This window comes from Armigeres subalbatus, chromosome 1 (assembly GCF_024139115.2).
Source record: "Armigeres subalbatus isolate Guangzhou_Male chromosome 1, GZ_Asu_2, whole genome shotgun sequence".
NCBI lineage: Eukaryota > Metazoa > Arthropoda > Insecta > Diptera > Culicidae > Armigeres > Armigeres subalbatus.
The window spans coordinates 114,845,645-114,869,591 of record NC_085139.1 but is presented as its reverse complement, the minus strand read 5'-3'; the positions used below and the strand labels follow the sequence as shown (position 1 = coordinate 114,869,591).

General features: G+C 40.4%; 1 protein-coding gene and 1 long non-coding RNA gene across 2 annotated transcripts in view; one reads left to right on the top strand and one right to left on the bottom strand.

Annotated features, from left to right (window-relative positions):
• LOC134205649 (uncharacterized) overlaps positions 1 to 23,947 on the top strand; it is a 363,787-nt gene that overhangs the window by 300,816 nt on the left and 39,024 nt on the right. The window lies entirely within an intron of this gene.
• LOC134205643 (phytanoyl-CoA dioxygenase domain-containing protein 1) lies at positions 6,000 to 20,696 on the bottom strand. Its single transcript, XM_062681093.1, has 3 exons — positions 20,417 to 20,696; positions 6,466 to 7,019; positions 6,000 to 6,404 (listed from the first exon to the last, which is right to left on the bottom strand). The coding sequence occupies exons 1-3, from the start codon at positions 20,438 to 20,440 to the stop codon at positions 6,122 to 6,124; spliced, it is 861 nt and encodes a 286-aa protein (XP_062537077.1). The 5' UTR covers positions 20,441 to 20,696; the 3' UTR covers positions 6,000 to 6,121.

Sequence of the window (23,947 nt, the reverse complement as noted above, 5' to 3'; positions counted from 1 at the left end):
ATTTGCTTATCAATCGATTCGGAAACCCTTCAGCAATTTGCCAATTCTATTGATACTATTGATTATCATTAATGCTTAATTTTTTTTTCTACAACAAATATGATTTTTAAAAAGTATCACCGGCGCGTGCTTACTCACAATCTACATGCTGATACATTAACAGTTACATCAAACAACTGAAAACTGAAATACGCCACTCCAAAATAACGAGGTGACAATATTAGAAAGAGACAAAAGATAGGACAAATAACACGGTGTGTAGTGCCTCCCCGAGTCACCTTAAGGGAAGATCCTTCAATTACGTAACGCAAAAATTGGGCATTTTCAACCCCCCCTCCCTCCTATGTCACACTTTTTGTATGAAGCATCTAAAAATTATGTATGGGTCGTCACACTTTGCCCAACCTCCCCTTCCCCTTCTAAGCGTTACGTAATTTGTGGACGCTCCCAAGAACCACGTTAGTACTTCATATCAAATATCATATCATATCATAGCATATCAAAGAATATTGTGGCCAAATTTCATAAAATTTGGTCAACAACCCCAACCACCCCCCCCTCCCAAAAAAATAGAACAAAACCTGCCAAAGCCGTCATTCCTCCTACATCAAATTTAAACTGAGCGCTGCTAATGTTAATGACGACGACCGCGCGACCCACACCATCGCCGGGAATAAAATTTCCGGTAGGGGTAGGAGCTCCACCGATGCCGGAGGGTGTACCAGGGTCTACTCTCCGCGACATCTCGAACGAAATGGCTCGCGCGCGCGGAAGAGCTGCTTTCTTGTAATCAATAAAGTCGAATCTTTAGCCACGCCCCTTTGGGGGGTGTGTGACGGTTACACAATATTTGCAGTCATACCGGACAACAAAGAGGCGGGACTAATGAGCCATCTTTATTGATTATAAGAAAATTGCTCTCCCGCGCGCGCGTGGCCCATTGCAGTTCGAGACAGCAGCACGTACGGACGTGTTTTTTGTTCGCGCATTTTGATTGAGGCAAGATTGAGGCGAGGCGAACTTTTTTCAAAGTGCAAATTATCCGCTTGGAGACGCCATAAAGTTGCCTGGCGTCCGTAGCAGAATCACGAGCGCGCGTCGGAGGGAGATGCTACAAATATGTATTCGCATGGATGGCTCAGTGGCAGTCAAGTTTAATTCTTTCAAGATTCTTATTTGGTTTTGTTATTCCAGCCTATGGCGTGGGTCGTGTGGTCGTTAGTGATTCGAAATATGCATTATTGGGAATTAATTGATTCTTCTCATGGACACCATTTTAAACATAGGAAGATTGAGGCAAGACGAATTTGTTCAAAGTACGACGTCGTAGCAGAATTACGTTGCCGTTCGTAGCAGAATAACGAGCACGTATTGTAGAGAGCTGCTGCAAATATGTATTCTTGCACTGGCACTAGATTCTTCATTTCACGAAACTGTTTTACGTAGTTTACGTCGAGCAGTCGTGTCTTGTACACAACCCTTCTGATTTTTTTTAATTTAACATATATATTGAATGAGCTAGTTTTAATTTTTTTTTATTGTAGCTTGTAAATTAAATTTTTGGTGTCTTGTTGAAGTTCATTCCGCAAAGTGTCTCCCGAACAAATATGTATCTATGGGAAACTGAAATTTGGCTAAAGTTTTTAGGAAATATTCGAAAAAATCTGGTATTATGTATTAAAATCTATTTTTTTGTTTACTTCCCGGGGATTAGTGTGGTGAATTGCGCATAGCTGCACCAAAGCGGGAAATTGACTGGTGCAATGTTAGAATGAGGACGCTGTCTTTGTTCTAGATCCTAGGGTCTGGACTTGCGGAAGCCCTTGGATAACATAAAGTATGTCGGATAACCATTTTAACCTCAAAATGAATTCAACGTTTCAAAATTACTCTGTGGTGAAGTTTTGAACGCAATCTCAGGTTTTGTCCGGGATTTGTATGAGGGCCCGCCACTGTGCGCCGGCCGCATGCGCATCTCCCTCGATGGCTCCAAGTCAGCGAGTGCTTGATTTACCCCGGAGCTGACGACCTCTTCCAGGTTCTCTGCTTAACATGACTTTGGCTGGTCTCTCTTCCGGCATACGCACTACATGTCCAGCCCACTGTAATTTTCCGTATTTTATCAGCCTGCCGATGTCTGCATTTCTGTACACTTGCAACCAGGGACGGGAACGGTTGACATTTCTTTTTATCATTCAATCTGCCACGAAGTAAAAGAAAAACAAAAACACGGCAGCCGCAGCAGCCACGAGCAAGCAGACGACAGTCAGCACATGATTTTATTATTTTCTCTCCCCACAATTAATGTTTCTGTACGTTCATTTCACGACGTATGACCGTTTTTGGTGATAAATGATTATTTCTTTACTCCTTGCTCATTTTAGAGACTAGAACTAATGAATTAGTACCAACGACTAGCATTCTTTTGAGGCTTTGCGCCACAGGAAATTAAACTCGATTCTGTTCTGTTTGCGCTGCGCACGAACCGAAACAAGAAATCTGCTGACTGCACCGACGGCTCGACTCTCACGCAGCAGCAGGCAGGAACATACAAACAGTTTGCATCATCGGTAAAAAAATGTTACAATGAGGCGTACAATTTTTTTGAAAAACTGTTTCGGTTTGTGCGGTGCGTGAAATTTGACCGGATAAAATGTAAACATTCGCATAATCACAGTGTTTTACTGTACATTTCCCAACACTGCTTGCAACAACTCGTGATCCATGTGTCTGCGCCATCCACCGTTTTCAACCACACTTTCACCTTTTTCCACCAGGTATTCTGAAGCTTGATTTGGATCCATCTAGCGTCTCACGAATCAGCCTAATAAGTTTTGCCGGAAAGCCTTGTTCCAACATTATATGTTTCACGTTTCACTGAGTCGTATGCTGAAATAACTCTTGACGACTGTGGAAAACTTAATCGTTTTCGGTTGTTGCAGGCTTGTAAAGCATTAAAAACAACTTTACTTCTGCATCCAACTTTTTCGGTAATTTATATTACCTTTTTCAAGGTAAACAATCTTCAAATCCGAAGAGCGTATCTAACGAACTTCCTTGAACGGCTTCAATTCTGGAAATCCAAGTTGGTTGGAAAGGGCACCATATTATCGCGCCCGACTCCAGTATAGCACGCACAAGACAGCAGTACAGAGATCTGTGGCATAGAGGGTCTCGAAACTCTTCGGCAATCTTGAAGATATAGTCTAGTTGTCGATTAGCTGAGGCGATTATATCGTTGTAGTGGATTCTAAACGTAAGACCGCTATCTAAAAGCACACCAAGATCCTTGATGGGCTGAACACGAGCGAGACTATGGTGCGAGAGAACATAGTTGAATAGAATTGGTTGAAAAGTTGAGCATATCACATGGTATCCAGGTATTTGCATCCTCTACTTGTGCAGCAGTGGCGGCAAAATTATTGAAAACGTGTTTGAAGTGCTGAGGCACATTTCCTTCTCTCGTTAATCGCTGTGTCATTTCCCAGAAACATAGAGGTCGGCAGCCCAGATTCCTTCCGTTTGGTATTGACAAACGACCAAAAGCTTTTCGGGTTTGTACGAATATTCATTTCTATGCGTTTCATGTATCGATTGTAAAGGAAGCGGTTGTGCGTATGATAGCGGTGGCCAATGCGGTTGAACAGTTGTTTGTAATACGGAGATCGGGAGCTGCAGTATTTTCGGAGGGCCGCAGAGCACTGCCGCTTTGACGCACGAATTTGTCGAAGGTCCGTTGTTGATCATCCTTCTCGGTTGATTCGTCGACAAAGGTCTCCGCAAATTAACGCAGTCTGCTAAACAGAATTTGGGAGATTACTAATTGTAGGCTGTATTGAGTCTGTGCCCTTTGTTGTAGATAAGACATAAGGCCATCAAGCCAACCAGAGTGTTTGAACAATGAGGTGAGGATCAGCTATGCACGTGCAGACTTGGCCACGAAATATTAATTGTAGAGAATTTTCCAGCTGATTGAATGAAACGTGGAAGCCGATAAGGGAACAGACTTTAACATGAAATATGTTACGTATTATATGTACTATGTTTATTGTGTAATGCACATTTTTAAGTTTGATTGTTATTGTTTAGAAATGGCAAGTGCAAATATTTGATGTCAACTATATTAAGTAGTTCAATGAGATCAATAATGATCAGTTGAAGTATTATCAATAAACAAGATAAACAATAAGAAAATTATTTTGAGCTTTTTAGTGGAATGTCTTCACTTGTCATAAGACGTGTTAATACAATCCCATTGAATTCCACCACTTAATTGTATATTGACAGATACGTATTTCGACCTCAACAGTAAGGCCGTCTTCAGTGTCTCGTACTTGACTCGACTCGAAAGGCATTTCTTCACTTGGTGGATGTTTTCGTTTATCCGGTCACTCCCAACTTTTAGAAGCCGTCCTTCAGCTCTCGAGCAGCTTTTCTTGTTTCGTCTAGCGTTGGTTGCTGCAGTGCTTGTCCATCATCCTCAATCCTGATTATGTTTGTGCCCTTTCTGTCCGATTGACCATTCAACAATAATTCAAAGTGCTCATTCCACCTAGCAGCCACCCCTGCTCGGTCAGACATCAGATTTCCGAAGCTGTCATTGATCATGACTGGCGCAGGTACGCTTTTCTGGGGCGTGTTGTTGATCGTTTTGTAGAACTTCCGTGCGTCGTTTCTGGCAAAGCTTCCCTCTGCATCCGAGAGTACTTTTTTGTCGTGTTTCTTACACCGGTGCAGTTTTTTCTCAGCTGCGCTTAATTTTTTATATCGTTCTCTATTTTGGTGTAAAACCGTCACTACACCCAACCGGCGGTTGTTAGACTTTCTAACAATTCTGTATAAAAACATACCAAAACCTGTATAACAACTGGGCATATGCGAAATTGTTAGATTCTTGTACAAACAATGTAAGCTATCATACAAGCTATCATACAGCCTTTCCATTGATTACCTTGTGTGGCACCAAGTACCATTGTGGCTGTTCAATTAACTAATTAACCGTAAACTTGTTGCCACTTTTGCGAATCTTAGATACCACCAGATAGTGGTCAGAGTCATTAAGCTGCGAAGCGGCAATATCCCAGTGGGCCATGTAATGCCAATGAGATAAATATACCATCCAGAAAGCTTTCTTAACTATTTATACTGGGAACGACCAGGGTAGATAACAAAAAATACCTCTGTTTTGGCTTTTCTGGCCATAGAATTTATAAAGCGGAGTGATTCTACTAAACCAAGGGTCGAAACGTCGGATGCAATAGAATCACTCCGCTTTATAAATTCTATGACCAGAAAAGCCAAAACAGAGGGACTTTTAGCTTTTGTAACTTCTTCTCCTTCTTCTTCTTCTTCTTCTTCTTCTTCTTCTTCTTCTTGACATTATATCCCCCACTAGAACAGAGCCGTCTCGCAGCTTAGTGTTCATTAAGCACTTCCACAGTTATTAACTGCGAGGTTTCTAAGCCAAGTTACCATTTTTGCATCTATCATGATGCTAACACGATGATACTTTTATTCCCAGGGAAGTCGAGGCAATTTCCAATCCGAAAATTGCCTAGACCGGCACCAGGAATCGAACCCAGCCACCCTCAGCATGGTCTTGCTTTGTAGCCGCGCGTCTTACCGCTAGGCTAAGGAGGGCCCTTACCATTGAAATCAATTCTTTGCTTTTCAAGTGCAAGTTTTTCATGCGTACCATCAATTACAATAGTCATTCGATCAAAACAACTCAATCGACTCATAACGCGTTCATGATGTTTCTCTGCACTGATGCAGAACATTTTTCTGCTCCGCTTACTCATGGCAACAATTTAACATCGGATCGCAAAAAACAGTTCCATTTTTTTCAGCCACTGATCATCCAACCTTCCTTCCTACTCAAAATTGCATGATGCTTAATAGGTGTGAATCCCTTCCACAAAGCGTCACGCAACGCTTCAGCTTCACCTGATAAATCATCAACAGAAAAAAATTCAGAATCAATTAAGCCTCCCCTTCGATTCAAGCTGACTCATAATAGAAAGTATATTTTTACACAGAAATAAAGAGAATTAACAAAAATAAACATCATCATCTATGGCACATGGTACTTCTTCCTTCCCTCCTGGTGGAAGATTGACGCTCAATCTCTCTCGTACAGCACCGGAAAGGGCTGATCGGTCGGCGGTTGAAGCCAATTCTCGCTGGAGTAGGTCGAGTTTTCCGTTTCGATCACGTGGAAGGTGTACGCATGCCGGCTACGGTCCGATCGGTTCGCGTCGCTTCGATGCACCACCTGACTGTGGATGAGGACCAGCGAGCCTGCTCTTACCGGGGTTGCGCAGAAGTTGGACCGCGGATAGAGGGGGTCAGGGCGGTCATAAATGAGAAGCTCTGGAGATGACTTGTCCGGGTTGCGGAGGTATCTAAATTTGAAATGAAATGTGTTTAGATTGCGAAAATAAAAAAAAACTACGTTGAAAATACCTTCGATGCACTCCACTTTTGTGCGATCCCTTGATGAAATGCAGGCAACCGTTCTGTAGCGTGGCATCTTCCAGTGGAATCCAAAAACCGATCGTTGAGCTGGGCTCCGTGTAGAGGTAGGTGGCATCTTGATGCGGTTTGACTTCTCCTCCGACTCCTGGATTTTTGAAAATGTACATACTTTGGGCAACGGCTGGCTTTTGGAACCCGAGCTGCCAGCAGACTTCCTTCACGCGGTTGGAGAATGTGATTTTGTTGAAAACGGCATGATCCGTGTGCAGAGCATGTCCAACTTTATTCAGAGCCACCGAAGGATCAACCAATAGTTCGCCATTTTCTGCTACAGCACCTTCCTCGAAAAAATATCGAACCTTATCACCACTTTCTATGAAATACTGATCCCGGCTCTGAGTTTTGCTGGAATTGATGGTGCTAAAAACTTTTCGTTCCTCTTTCGGGGCATCCTTGTGAAGATTTTTTCCTGCTTCCAGTACCTCACTAACCTCGTCAGGAGTCAGGAAGTCGTCAATTACGGTGTAACCGTTTTCCAATATCTGAAATGATAAAAAGAGAATCGTTAAAACCTATTAGCTTGCCTCTGCTCATTTGGTTGGTCACAACACGTCACTCATTCTCAGGTTCAAGGGGGGCAACATCGTGTGCAGAAATTCTTCGAATTCTTCTCCCATTTCTTTGCGCAACTTCTACTTTGTGCGTGAGATTTGATGATCTCACTCGGTTCAGATGCGTTTCTGACGATGTCGTTGAAGCTAAAAGAAGTGCATTGTTTGTTTGGACATCCACAAGCCAGTGGACAGTAGCGCATAAATCCCGTTGGGTATTACTCTCTGGAGATCACTTGGAGAGCAATCGTTAAACTCATCCTGTACCGAATCGATCGTTGACTGTATAAGGCGTACTTTGGTGGGACTCGCAGATGAAGATTATTTTTAGAAATTTATGAGCAAGCGGTTTCTCACCGTTGCCGACTCTGTGACGATGTGCACATTTTCGGCGTCGCATCATCTTGGGACATTGGTGTCGTTCATGAACCACGCAATAATGCTTAAAACTATTCAAGCCTGGTTAATGCGATACAACGAAAACATTCTCAACAGATGCAGGACTTTTTCACGCCATTAGAAAGAATATGTGAATAATGGACGGTCCCTTCGTTGGTTATGGTGAAAGAAATCAGTCGTCGATCCGCCTCCACAGAGCCGTGAAGAACGCGCGCGCGCGCGTTCAAAGTGCATCAGCCGTCATGGGGCGTCCCCGTCAATGAGAAGATACCAATGTTTATCTCAACTCACGCTGCGCCACATCAACCGGCAACGGATGATTTTCGTGAAGAGCGAAAGAAATTTAGCAAAGCGGATGAACGGGAAATGCACTTGGCTCTTGGTTTCAACTGCAGGTGATTCAGCAGGAGGAAAATAGATGTTAGTACATTATGAGTGTGTGCGGAAGTCATGTGAAAATTTAGATATTAGGCAGTAACCCCCATTCATTTTTTTGCGCAGCATTAATATGCAGAATTAAATGTCAACGAAGCGTTAAAAATTTCAGATTGATAATAGGCCTACAGTCGCCTCTCCACATCTCGGTATTGGAGGTAGGTAGGGAGAGATCGAGGAATGAAAGAAAAATTTAAATGTCTACTTGATCCAAAAAAGCTCGTTGGTAAGAAAAACGAATGACATTTCTTGTTTTTGATGTGTTTGTTATTGTTCAAAGATGGTCTAGTAGCCTAAAAATTTAAACATATCGACATAAGGATAATGATTCCAGAATAAAATATGATTAGAGCATATTGAGATAGAAAATTATCGAGATGTAGAATGCCCAAATGTTTATGGATTGATGGGACCAAGGACACAATCGACATATTAGGGAAATACATCGAGATGTAGAGAGTCGACTGTATAAAATATGTTATAAGCTGATTCTTAATTTCTGATTTTGTATTGGGCTGATTTATTCCTGAAATCCAAAACCTGGGCCGTAGCAATGGATGGGTAGCTACAACCAATCAGCGAATGGCAGATTTCAATACAGCTGTTAACCTCTAGGTCTCATTGAGAAAATGCGATTTCAAGTGCAAACAAGCAGCATTATGTTTGAGATTTCTGAAGATTTTTGAAGATCCTTACTACCTCAAATCACTCTACTGTGCATTGGTTCGCTCCATTCTGGAATCTTCGGAGCTGGTATGGTGCCCATACAACAGGAACTGGATTGACCGTATAGTGTAAGGGTATGCGATAACACACTTTTTCCTAACGAAACGAAATTGAAAATGTCTATGTTGATTCGGATCGAAACTAAACGAAATGGAAGATCCATTAACTACGTAACGCAAAACTTTGCCATTTTCAACCCCCCTCCCCCCTATGTTGCACTTTTTGTATAAATCACATCAATTTTTTGTATGGATTGTCACACTTCGGGCAACCCACCCTCCCTTTTTTCGAAACGAAAGGAATTTTTTTTTTCCGCGGAATTGTTATTAAATTGGTTTAACATTATGTACGCAATTCTGATTTCACTTTTCGAAGTCAAATAACTATTTTGCGACCAGCAGAGTTATAATAACAGAAGAGGCAGTCTTTGATAAATCACCGCATTCTCGCCGCATATCCCGGGTAGAGGTGAATAACAAACAAATAACATAATATAGCAAATTTTGCTATGATATCAGATTTTGTTATTCTTATGTTATTCATAAATAACATAAAATAGCATCCCAACAGCAAATTTTGATATAATAGTAAAATTAGTTATTTATATGTTATTGTAAGAAAGAGCAGAACAACAAATAAAGAACACATTTTCATATTTTTCACAATCATAGCAAAGTTTGTTACTCATTTATCATTTGCATTTTCAACATATCAATAATAACTGATTTTGATATTTTCTTTTCTTCAAATATTTTGCTATTGGTTTGTTAGGCCGATACAAATATTTAATATCTATTTTGTCCCCCCCCCCTCGGATTTTTTATGCCAAAAAATAATATTTTGAGGGGGCAACAAAATAAAATATGGATAATTTTGAGGCTTTTCAAAACATTCTTTAACAAATCCGAGGAGTTTTTTGATTTTGTTTCATTTTAATATTTATTTTTTATTATCCCCCCCCCCCTTGACCTTTCGGAGACCAGTAGGACAAAAAGTTAGTCGGCGACGGTCAAGTTGTGGAACCACCAACGCTGGACGAGGTAAAGAAGGCTCTAAACGAGCTGGTAAACAGTAAAGCTGCTGGGAAGGACAAGATCCCGGTCGAGCAAACACAGAAGTGAGCAGCTGCATCAATCAATCCACCACATTATCCAGAAAATATGGGAGGATGAAGAATTGCCTGTCGGTTGGTTGCCCAATCTATAAGAAAGGGCACAGACTAGAGTGTGCCAATTACAGAGGGATCACCCACCTGAACTCGGCGTACAAAATCCTGTCGCGTATCCTATTTAACAGACTGAGACCGCTTTAGGAGTCCTTCGTCGGTGAGTACCAGGTAGGGCGTGAGGGCCGATCAACGACGGATCAGATGTTTAGCCTGCGGATGATCCTTGATAAATTCTGCGTAAATGAGCTGTGGCAGAAAATGTCCGAACATGGTTTTCCGGCGAAACTGATTAGACTGATACGTGCAACGCTGTATGGCTCGAAATCAAGTATTCGGATTGCAGACGAAGTGTCAACCTCGTTTGTAACCTTAGACGGATTGAAGCAGGGTGATGCACTTTTGAATTTATTGTTCAACATTGCACTCGAAGGCACTATTATGAGATTTGGCGTGCAGAGGAACGGCACTATCATCACACGGTCGCATATGCTCCTGGGCTTTGCGGACGACATCGACCTTATTGAAATCGATCGCAGAGCAGTAGTGGAGGCTTTTGTCCCACTGAAGAGGGAGACTGCGAGGATAGGCTTAACCATTAACTCTACCAAGACAAAGTACATGGTGGCAGGTAGAGATAGGGGAAGACCTAGTGGTGTTGGTGCAGAGGTAGTGCTTGATGGGGATGTGTTTGAAGTTGTTGAAGAATTTGTTTACCTTGGAACGCTTGTGACATGTGACAATGATGTTTCCCGTGAAGTGAAAAGACGTATTGCTGCTGCGAATAGGGCCTTTTACGGATTACGTAACCAGCTTAGGTCCCGCAACATGCAGACGGAAACGAAATTTGCTCTATACAAAACTCTGATTCTACCAGTGGCCCTTTATGGACATGAAGCATGGACATTAAAAGAGGCGGACCAGAGAGCTTTCGGGGTTTTCGAGCGAAAAGCTCGAATACAATACTCGGAGGAAAACTAGAAAATTGTGTGTGGCGCAGACGCATGAATCATGAGCTGTATCAAATATACAAAGAAGAAAATATTGTGAATCGTATAAAATAGGCAGACTTCAGTGGGCTGGTCACTTAGTGCGAATATCAGAAGAAAAAATAGCGAAAACATTATTCTACGGAGAACCAGACAGGGGCCGGCTACTTCGTGGTAGGCCACGAACACGCTGGCTGCACGCGGTGGGATCGAACCTGGGGACCTTGAACGTTCGGAGAAACTGGAGGAACATCGCCCAGGATCGACGATTATGAAGCTCTACAATACGCCAGGATAGGTGTATCGACGCTGTAGCCAACCAGGTATGCAGGTAGGTTACAGTCAATTTAGGATTAGGAGAGGAAAATTAGTTTAACACTCATTGTTATAAGAGACCGAGGAATGCTCTGCATCTCCGTGAGTGCTACGGAAAAGGAATCGTTGGTTAGTAGAGAAGGTAATTCATGAGAAGCCTGGTGCTGGTGCTGGAAGCCTGGTAAGCGACTAAATATTTATTGTAAACGAAGTTATTTCAAAAACTAGAAGACGAAAACTGTGTTTCAAATCGATCCAACGCAAGATCAATCCCAACATACATTGGAAGGTGAGAAAAAGCTTATTCCGTTCAAAATAATAATTATTCAACTAGAATTGTTTGTTGGGATTTGCTTCGCTTAATAAGCCTCTACAGTACGATCGATTCCGCACTACATACTTTTGTGCTTTTCCTTGCAGAGAATAATTTTATCAGCCATCAACAAGATCTATTGAACACTGGTTAAACAAATTTCTGCTACGCGAGGTAGATTTTTTTCACTTCGCGTCCTCCCGGACTAGCTGCCGTCCCATGACCACCAACAACACTATCGACTCCGCATTCGTATTGTACAAATAGTAAAAAATATCACAAAATATAAATTTGAATCTTGGAAACACTGAAGACGTTTTATAGAAGAAAACTTCATACGTATTTGTCGACTAAGAATGGGGTTCCCAAGTAACCAAAAGTTCCTTTAAAAGTACGTTTTTCACTTAATCAGCTTGACTGAAGTGGCTGTATAGCATTCTAAGCAGCCTGAATTTTAAGTCGTTAAAAGCACCTGAAAGTTCCTTCACGAAGTTATAGAGCCTTCTAAGCAGCTTCCAAAAGAACTTGCGGAAAATTATTTTCCGGGTGGTTAATTTTTTTTTCTGAGTGTGCGAAGGGGAAATTGTCAAAGTCAATTTTTATTTATTTGTTGTTAACAGATGTTCGTCTCTTTCTTGCTCCTCCTCCTCCTCCTGATGGTGGTATTGCACTCAATGTCTCTGTGTTCAAGTCCTCGCATGATCTGATGCGCCAGCGAACATAATTGAAACGAGTGAGTAATGTCACTTACTGATGAAGTGCAAACAATCTACTATGCCAACATGGTGAAATTTAAATTGTAGTCATTTCATCTACAGATCACAACACCTCGACAATGTAGTAGTTAGCAATTGCGGCTCTAATGCAAAGTATGCGGGTTCGAATCCCACTTTATCCATTTTTTATGAATGCGTTAAATAAATATAATATAAACAATCAATTTTAGCCTAAACTTTTGAATAAACTTTGAAGAAATGACTATGTATGAACAATTTTTCTTTTTAAGTTTTGCATGAAAATTTTAGTTGAACTTTGTAGTTCCTAGAGAGTACCTTTAGAACTTCTTTGGAACTTAAAGTTGCTTAAAGTTCAGTGGATTCAAGACTTATTATCAACTAGAAGGTGCTGTCGGAACTTTATATGAGCTCTTAGAAACTTCAAAGGGGATTTTATTATGCAATGACGAGCTTTTGGATGCTTGGGTTATGTTTATTTATTTCCACCTTGCCCGTTGTGCAGCTCGCCTTCTTGTTTCCGTCGGATCGTTGTCGAGAACCATTTTCACCGGATTACTGTCTGACATTCTGGCTACGTGCCTGTCTACGTGGATGGTTCTCCCAACAGCTGATGCAACTCGTGGTTCATTCGCAGCCTCCACGTACCGTCCGCCATCTGCACCCCACCATAGATGGTACGCAGCACTTTCCTTTCGAAAACTCCCAGTGCGCGTTGGTCCTCCACGAGCATCGTCCAGGTCTCGTGTCCGTAGAGAAATACCGGTCTTATAAGCGTTTTGTAGATAGTCAGTTTGGTAGGGCGGCGAACTCTATTCGATCGGAGCGTCTTACGGAGTCCAAAGTACGTACGATTTCCAGCCGCTATGCTGCCTCCGAATTTCTCTGCTGGTATCGTTATCGGCGGTCACCAGTGAGCCCAGGTACACAAATTCTTCAACCACCGATAGAAACTCGTGGTTGGTGGCTTACATTGACCTCTCTTGAGCCTCTCTCTATCATGTACTTCGTCTTCGACGTGTTGATGACTAGTCCAATCCGTTTAGCTTCGCTTTTCAGCCTGATGTAGGCTTCCTCCATCCTCTCAGTTACGTGCCATGATATCAATGTCGTCGGCGACACCAAATAACTGGACGGACTTCGTGTAAATCGTACCACTCGTGTCAATCCCTGCCCTTCGTATTACTCCCTCCAAAGCGATGTTGAACAGCAGACACGAAAGACCATCACCTTGCCGTAACCCTATACGCGTTTCGAAGGGACTCGAGAATGCCCCTGAAACTCGAACTACGCACATCACCCGATCCATCGTCGCCTTGATCAACCGTATCAGTTTATCCGGAAATCCGTTTTCGTGCATTAGCTGCCATAGCTGGTCCCGATCGATTGTATCATATGCGACTTTGAAGTCGATAAATAGATGATGTGTGGGCACGTTGTATTTGCGGCATTTCTGCAATACCTGACGTATGGCGAACACCTGGTCTGTGGTAGAGCGTTCGCCCATAAATCCCGCCTGGTACTGCCCCACGAACTCTCTTGCTTGGGTTATGTAGTAAGCGTTAATAGAAAAACCCAGAATAATCCACCTAGCGGTGATGGTGCCTTTCTCGTGTACATATTATAAAACAAGAAAACACATAAGAGTAACAAGAAAAGCTCATAAGAGAGGTCAAAATTGCACTTTAGGGAGATAGATTCAGTTATTTCCATCAATTCACATTTATTTGCGTTTATTTAAATGCATTGCCGCAGTCTTTGAAAAAAAAATTCCTAGGGAAAAATGTGAAAAAAAAAAAATTTTCTATTGACTCCGGAACGTAATGGCCGATTGGGCCAATTTTCAATAGCAAAAAATAAGGAAGGATTCCGCGTCGAATGCAACTTGTAAATCGGATAATGCGAAGTGCCAAAAAGTGTGTCTCACATTTTTTGTACACATACACACATACATAGAGACATCACCTCAATTCGTCGAGCTGAGTCGATTGGTATATAACACTATGGGTCTCCGAGCCTTCTATCAAAAGTTCTGTTTTGGAGCAATGCTATAGCCTTTACGTATACTTAATATTCGAGAAAAACAAAAAATAGTATAACCTGAAGTTTTGAAAACCACTTAACGATTTTGTTCAGCAGCGCAGCTAACATATGACAATGATGGGTTAGGGACAAAAGGTCGAAAGACAAAACGTCGAAAGAACAAAAGGTCGAAAGACAAAACGTCGAAAGACAAAAGGTCGAAGGGACAAATGGTCGAAAAGGACAAAAGGTCGAAAGGACAAAACGTCGAATGGGACAAAAGGTCGAAAGGACAAAACGTCGAAAGAACAAAACGTCGAACAGGACATAACTTTGAAAGTTTCTTGTCAAACTGAAACGGAGAGAATAAATCTCGCACCAGAGTTGCCCTACACAGATAGCAAAAACTCTGCTCTTTTGTTTTACAATTTTCAACAATTGAATGAAGTTCATTCAATAAGTACCACTAATAGATGGATGTTTGAGTTTTCTAAATGTCATTTCGATCAAATACACCGGCGTGTACTGTAGGCCGTTGCATTTTCAATGCGTGCGCCTGCGTGGTATAGGACAACTCTGTCTCGCGAAATACAAGCTTTATTCATTTGTTATTAACAATCTTTTTTATCTATTTCAGAACTATCTAGATATTCATAATACATATTGTCTTATACTAATTACTCCTTCTTAGAAAATTGCTCATTCTTCAACTTTGATTGATTAGATGAGTTTTGCTTAAATGCATTTCACAAAATGCTTTGGAATACACCCATATTGTTATAAACTTGTTCTTGATCGACATTTTGCCCCTTTCAACCTTTTATCCTTTTCGACCTTTTGTCCCTTTCGAGCTTTTGTCCCTTTTTTTTAGACCTTTTGACCTTTTCGACGTTTTGTCCCTTTCAACCTTTTGTCCTATCGACCTCCTGTCCCTTTTGACGTTTTGTCTTTTCGACCTTTTGTCCTTTCGACCCTTTGTCTTTTCGACCTTTTGTCTTTAGACCTTTTGTCCTTTCGACCTTTTGTCATAGATTCGACATTGATAATATGGAGTATGGTTTAAGTTTAATTTTGTTTCGAAATTCCGCGGAATCCCGTTGAATTTCGTTGAAAGCTAGTATTTTTTTCTAGCGAAATTTTTGTAATTTTACGAAACGAAACGAAATAAAATAATCAGATTTGGCCATGCTCAAATTCCGCGAAATTCCGCGGAATTTCGTTTCGAAATTTGAAACGAAATTTTTCGAAATAACGCATATGCTTAGAAATAGCTTCCCTTCCGAGCTATGGTAAACAAACGGGCACGTACGCAGTAGTCAAAATCAACCTATCAGCAACTGGTTCAAAATCGAGACACGAGAAGGCACATCTCATCTCAGCGTTTGGTAATCAAATTAATCAGTACGTCATCAATTATGTTTCGATTCGGTTTGAACATGACATAGAACGATCACGCAATCCTCATAAATATTTTATCCTGCTTTGTGCGCTCGGTAAGTTAAATAATCTTGGTTTCGCTTGTCACGCCAGTTAGAGTCAAGGTCCAAATAAACCATATCTTGAAGAAACTGCATATGTGACATTTTTAGTAAAAATGGGATTTTTACAAATTCTGAATACTCGTATGAAATAGGTATGTATGCATTCAGAGAAATATTGAACTCATAACAGTCCTTGCGAATGCTTAGAAATTTAAATTAGTTAACAGCAGATGTTCTATGTCTTTACTTTCAAAGTCTGGAGTTAAAATGCATTAGTCTACCAGGACAACTGTACCTGGGACCGAACGGAAAGCAGTTTTACATATCATGCTCCCAAGCAGCAGCACTTGTTTCTCAGTGTGTAACTATACCCAAGCCAAACGCGCAACATCTTTCAAATAGCTGTTTGTTCCAAATAAATTGCATTGAAGATACTGACAATATATCGAGTCACATTAAACCCGCTTTCAGTTTCAGAAACACACAATGTAGCATTTCCGTTTGAGTGGCGTTGCAATATGCCACGCATCTGACTTCTTGGGTGATTTGGAATTCAATGTGTTTCATATCAGAAACAAAACAGATTAGTTGCAGTATTACTAACTCTTCGGTTGACAATGTTTCCGATATGTTGCAAAACACATTGAGCTCAGCTAAGTAGTATTTTATTTTTTTAAAACCCCTGCGTGTTCCGTATAAGGTACATCGAAGTTACAAATGACTTTGTTGTTTATATAGTACACTTTTAGCAGAATCTCCAAATAGAATTGATGGTGTGATGGTTATAGTAAAGGGTTATAAATCTCAAGGTCGATTCCCTGTTGGTTTTTGTGTTTTTATTTTCATTGTAGCCTCAAGATGTTAATCAAAAAGACAGGATCACCGTCTTCGACCAGAGGTCGCACAGACTGAACACTTAACATCTAGCATGAGACAACGGACAAGACATTCACACAACACCCAGTGGACCAGTAGAGAACTTTTCGCTTTACGAAAAGTTTTCTCTTTACCGGGGCGGGAATCGAACCCACACTCCACAACACCAACAAGGAAAAATAAAAATTTGGCAGATGTTCAATGTACTTCACATTTTAGCCTTTCTCGTATACAAAGTATACGTAAAGGCTATATGTTCACTCAAAAAATGAACTTTTCATAGGAGGCCCGGAGACCCATAGTGTTATATAACAATCGACTCAGCTCGACGAGCCGAGGTAATGTCTGTATGTGTGAGTGTATGTTTACAAATTTTGAAGATACACATTTTAGAACTTAACGTTACTCGGTTTACTCGTAACAAGTTTCATTCGACGGGGAATGCGGTCTTATTGTTTGCTATTGAAAATTGGACTGATCGGACATTGCATTTCAGAATTAATGAATAATCTTGGATTGGAATGAAAAATTTGAAAAAAAATTAGTTGGACTGAGGATTGGAGTCGAGCCCGTAGGTTGCACGATTTTGATGTCTGTGCTTGCGATGCTCATACGCGATTGATTGGTTTACCAATTTTCAGTGCCTAGTAAAATTCAATTTTTCAATAGTTCAGCTATTTGAATGCATTTTTTCGATAGTTGAGCAAAATCTTAAAGAGTTCGTCGATCGATTAACACCAAAATCTTTAAAATCGGTTGAAAGACGGCTGAGTTATTAGCCCATACTTCCTGACCACTTTTCGTGACGGTCTCAAATTTGAAACTTCAGAATGACCCCCCAATGTTCCGGAAAGACGTAATCCTACGTCAAAAATAAATTCTTGAGATTGGTGGCAATGCGTATTAATTACTGCAAAAATATGCAAAAAGATAGACCTTTCTAATGTGTTTTTTTCAATAAATTGTATGATACACGAGAAAGGCATTATCGCCGCAAGGTGGAATAATCTGTTTTTTTATAATGGCGTCAAACCTGTTTTCTTTATTGGCCATTTTACAATTTTATAGGCGCTTGGGTCCACCCGCTTATTATTATTCTAGATTTAACACATTTTAGTAAGCACACAGTTACACACTTAGAAGTCTACTAGTCTGAAACTCTTAAATATCACTACCTCACCGTGGTGGTGACCGATGCATGAGCAACCTTAGGGAAAAACGGGTCACAAACCGCAGTGGAAGCTATGCTCGTATGCTGACAGGGAAAAGGGGTTGTGATTTGCTTCTCTGTGGAGGTTTCCAGGTGTTGATTGACTTGCCTCAACTGCCTTTAGGACGAACCGTCTGTTCACTGTGGTAACATTGACAATATTTTTTTGTACTGGTTCCTTGACAAAACCAAGAAACGGGCTGTGGGCTTCGTGGTCGTGTGATTAGTTAGTGTTGACCGGCATTCAATAACATTGTGCTGCGAAGTGAGGGTTCGATTTCCACCTCAGCCACCTCACCTCCACGTTTCATTTGAACAGATGCCACATTATACCGATTGGACTTAAGTCCCGAACATATTCATATTCCGAACAATCGACGCAAGTAGAATTATCTTTAAAATATCGTAATTATTAAATAAATAAAACGTAGACGGAATTCTGCTACCAGGCACATCAGGAGGATAACTCAGGTAGTGTAGGGGAAGGTTACGTTATGTATCTTGCACGCCCACTAAAACCCAAATCCTTTTACTAGTCCGTATCCCCCCGGCCCACAAATTATGAAATACTTCAGGGGGACTATCAAGAACGCTCACGCATATGCCAACGCACACAACACACAAAACTTCAAGAGTGGTAACATCAGTATTGATAGCTGCAATATTATGAGGCTAACATGATGATACTTTTTTGACCAAGGAAGTCGAGAAAATTGGCCGATAAAAGGGGGACATACAGCCGAAAATTTTCTTCGATAAACCAGGTCATTTGGACAACAATGTCATTCGGTTGAATTGGTCATACGTCTATAAATGTCGTGGTGACTCAAAATTAAGCAATACCAGCGCCGGATGTCTCCGATTGCTGATCGATTCAGGAATGGCTTAGCAAAAATTTGAAAGCCGCTGGTCTTGAATACATGTTGATTTAGAGACTTATTAGAGGTTTCGTTGGTTATAGACTTCACTCTGCACCACCACATGTTTCAATCATAAATATATTTGCATTTCAATTAACTAAAATAATATATTCATATTTCCAAGCGAAGCATTAACTTCAGACTCCTGAAATTAAAATAAGTTTATAAAGTAGCTTAACCGGTGTGGCATGTTAGTAGGTGTGCTGGTTGACCGGTCATGCCCCAGTGCCATGCAGTTTGCTCAAGTGATATGTAATTAAAAATTACAATCAGCCGGACTAAGCCCAATGCCCGGCTGCCTGCGACTGGCTAAATGGAAGGTGGTACCGTCCAAGACTCGGATGGCCGAATCGTCAGTCACTCAGCAATAACGCCATATATGTATGAATACCGAAATGCGGTTGGTGAGTAGGCAATAACAATCTCGGTGGAGAAACGGACAGCGTCGAGCGAACTGTTTCCATTTAGGGAAACTTGTCCGAAAACATGTGGCTAAAAGTATACCGGTAGTCAGCTCGCATGAAATTAATACGCATTAACGCAATGGTATCTGAGTTCTAGTCTACTGGGTTTGTTTGTCATAACAATTGCTTATAACAATTTTGGGGTTACAAATTTTATCGACTTTCCTGGGCATAAGAATATCATCCTATTTACTCAGAATATACGAATGCAAACATAATTACTTGACTTAGATACATCACAGCTAATAACTTTCGAAGTATTTAATGCACACCAAGCAGTAAAGTTGCAATGTTGCAGTAAGGAATGTAATGCCAACAATCATATTGATGGTGATGCTGAACAACACGAAAAATGCACTAGAAAACTTGTTTCTTTGTAATAATTAAATCATTGTTTATACAACATTGGTGCATTTCTCACGTGAATAAAGAAATCAACGCTCCCCTGAAGCGTTCAATAAACAATTCAAATTAACAATTTCCTCACTCTGTTTCCGAAAGCTGGGTTAAGCAAAGGTGTGCAAATTTCCCAATTAGCATGGCATTCGAATGGTGTATTTCATCGCATAAAAATACAATAATTCTAAAAATAAATCGCGAACTGTCCGGTGCCGCTGGCGATGATGCGAATGGATATAGGTAGACATGTTGACAGCACCTCGCAAACAAGCTCTGCAGCCAAAATTCGAGTAAATTCACCTTTGACAAAGTTTTGGCTTCAAATGATCAACCGCCAAACGAATTTGAAACGAAAAACCTTAACCAGACTTTTCCTAATTAAATATGCTTCGTAGTTAAGACAAGCTTCTCAGTTATGTCCCTTGAACATTACCCTGACCAAGATGTGAATTTCTAAAATAAAACGAAACGAGAAAATCAAATAGTTGTCGAATCAATACTTTTTCGAACAGAAAGAGTAACATCTTCACCAGCCACTTACGCATAAATTTGTGGAAATGGGAAAATATGTTCTCACCCACTAACAGTCAATATCAGCAAGTGTTGTTCTCCAATCCACATCCACTCATTCAGCTCGCCACTCTAAACTAGTTGCACACGTCATTCCACTTAGCTGTGGAACGAGGAACCCGAAGGAAAGTGCCCGAAAAAGATACACATCGACTGGCTGATTCACGACGAGCACATCACCGTAAATAGCCAACAAAATTTCCACCGGATTACAAAATTGCATTTTCCTCACATGAGTCAAACACCGACGGTTGAACCTTACTAAAAATGAACTCGACAATCAACCGAATATTTTAATGCATGATCTCACCTGACTGATCAATTGGTTCCTCATGGCTTACAGACGATTCAAGAATTCTCCTCTAAAATCGTTCTTATCACAGACTATCGCACCGCCCGTAGTCAACTAAGTATTATCAACTGAACTTGAACTGCGTATTTGCTTGCCACTGCGCGGCTTATCACTTTGAAATTGTTGTTGCCGATTCGTAGCTTCTCTAGATGGCACCCCGTATCAGTTGCAGAACAGAACACCCGTACGGTTTACCCGTAAATGGTCGTCTTGTAATTCTCGAAGCACACTGCACCGGATTCAAACGATACGATCGCTATTATACATTGCGGCACTCAGCAGACTTGTCGAGAGCGACGCATACGCCACATGCCGGTCGATGATGCACGCTAAAAATGATTATTACAAAATGTGCAAACAGACTTTATGTGCCGCATTTTGAAGAATTCATTTTCCATATTTTAGTAAGTGAGCAGTCGGAAATTGAAACTCACTCCATAGAAATGAGGTTCCAGCTGAAGTGCAGCGTTAGAAATCATTTTCATACCGTTTCAGGGACTTTTACAATTGTTTTGATGAACAAAAAGAATAATGATAATACCTGTATGTCAAAAGCAGTACTCAGCGGCTGTATAAGTCTCACTTTTCATTCAGATTGCGATTCAGTCAAGAAGGGGTTTCAATTATGTGTGCATACAGTGTGTAAATGACTTCTAGCGTGTGTGAAGCCGGTGGGTGCACAGCTGATGGCAACCCCCCAGAGAGCGGTGAGTATTGTTGTGATCAATGGGAGATAAGAGCATATACACGCTAAAACTGGCTATATGGAAAACTTTTCATAGCGAAATGTTACAGAATACCAAAAGAATACAAGGAATATGACGCGCAAAAGCTTCTGGATATTATTAGAAGCTCTCGCCTTTGATTAACCTTCCGAGACTCGCATGATCCTGATCGTTCACGCAGTTGTGATCGACATGCGAGCATTATTCGAAGGTGTTGTACTTTTTACATCGAGTACCGGAAGGCTATTCAAATAATAAAAAAAAATTTATCACTATCTAGTATGAAGCAACAAAACAAAAAGATCTAGGAAAGCTAGGCTAGAAAAAGGCCCCTTTTTCCGTCCTTCGAAAAAAAGATTTCCAAATAAATAATATTAGAAAGCAACGTTTTATCTGCGAATAGATCTCGATTGTACACACTTAACTCATTTTACAGTATTCGGTAAATTTTATCGAATTCTCAACAGCAGAACTGTTCGGTAATTATTTTACAGATTTTCTGTGATTTTTTCCATTGCTCAACTGTCAAAATCACCGAAAATCAGTAAAACTATGTACCGAACAGTTCTGCTGTTGAAATTTCGGTAAAATTGCACCGAATTCGGTGATTTATTTGAAGTGTGTAGTATTGTTTATTTATTGAATAATATTCAATAAGAACTTCTAAGATTAATCATGTAAATGTTTTCTCAAAATATCTAAACAGGATGACATTTTAGCACAAAAGAAGGACATGAAAAAGGAGGACATGCCCTCCTTTAGGGTACCATATGGTCACCCTAGTGATGCTGCAGTTGCCGCCTCGCATCTTAGAACTCTAAAGTTTTCACGAAGTTAATCAATTTTTTTTTTCAAATACAAACTGGAACAGCATTTAAACCGCACTATCCTAAGCATGTCATACTTGCATGCATTATAAATGCTGCAGAGGTTTTTTTCTTGCAGCAAATTGTGTTAGGCTGCAGCTACAAATAGTGACAAAAATGTGGGATACACTCCAAACGCTTACAGCACTCTCACTCTTAACTTATACTTAACTTAACTTAACTTAACTCTTAACACTCTTAACCCCTGAATTATTATTTTTCAAATAGTAGTGCTAACGGGGTTTCTTTAGTTAGTGGAAATTCTGCTCCCAAAAGAAAAATCCGAAATACCAGCATTTTCGTATCGTGTTGAAGGTATGCATCCTTTAGAGGTTCAATAACACAAACATTATTAAAAACTAAATACGCTCGAGGCATCACCATCGTTTGCTGCTATTGCCACGGATATTGTCGGAGTCCCAGGTTCACGCTTTAGTTAGCAGCGGTGGCTCTTCTCGATCTTCTATTCCCTGAGTAGTTAGTGCGAAATAGGTGTCCTTGTGATGTTTTGCTGTACCTTTTATAAGCAACTAGCACACACCAATCCACTATGGGGCGGCTCCATACAAGTAGGTGGCCGAAAATATTTTCATTTCATTTCTGCAATATTTCACACTTATATCGTAGATTATTGTCTAAAAGATGTGAAATACTTGTTTTGCAGGTCGTTATTACTTCTAAGGTCTCCAAACTCCCTGGAATACAGACCTTTGATCTCTATGGAATATATCCCTTTTATCTATGAATGTCTCATGTACACAGCAGTCTATAGATGTGTATTTTATTGCAGCGCAGACCTGTAGAGTTCAAACTAGAAAATTGTATACTGTTTTTATGTGAATTGAGTTGTACAGATGTTCTAAGTTGCACAAGGACTCCGTCAAATACAGGCCATTGCATCTACATACGTAACAGGTTGTCTTTGTAGGATTTTTCAGATTGGTTCAGGCTCTTAACCCGTAAAACAAGTAAAGGGAATACAATATAAAGCTCTATTAAAGCTTAACGAACTCCATGCAATAAAAGCTTCAAGACATATAAGTATACTGCAACAACATTTATTTATTCATTATGTACATGAACATCCTCAACAAATCATCATTTATTTCTTCAAGATCGATTAAAATATCTGCTATGGTATTTCTGTACTCGAATCTGTTGTATTGCAAGAAGTTTCAGTCACTAAAAAACTTTGAACATCTTCTGGATATTCCAGATTAGATTTATTTTGAAGTCGCTTACCTAAGTTGAGGGAGCTTATCAAAGGATCCGACGAGTTCATAGCACGAATGAAAACGTCATGTAAATTTTCTTCTCTTGAGGCTTTCCTGGCATGATGAGTCCGACTTTTTTTTAAGTGCTTGTGTTGACACTCAGCTGTTGACACTCTTCAGCCAACATTCCAAGTGGTGCTGGTGAATGAATAATTATATCCCCAGCATGGGCAAGGACTTTATGCACCGTACACAGCAAAAAAAAAATTTGTAATATCACATCAGATTTGATGCACATCATCGCCGTCGTAAATCGCATGTATTATTACATCTGTTTTGTGTAACAATAAGTGACGTAATTGGCATTTCTTCGCCAAAATGAAACTATGTAAAACGTAATATGTTCGACGTAATGATAAAAACGACGTAATAACCAGCCAGCAGAAATATTGCTTTCGGCAGCTGGGTTAAGGGTGTTCGGGAATTTTCTTTCATGCTTCCAAAATACAATTGTAAAAAAGGTTAAATTTTATTTCTCATTATTTTGCACGTAAATATACAATATAATAACAAATTATTGATTTTTTGAGCATTTTGACACATCGAGTTTTTGTAAACAGTGAGAAAAATGGCAATGCTTTGTTTTCTAAGGTTTTTAAGTTTATAAGATTTTCAGGCTTTACG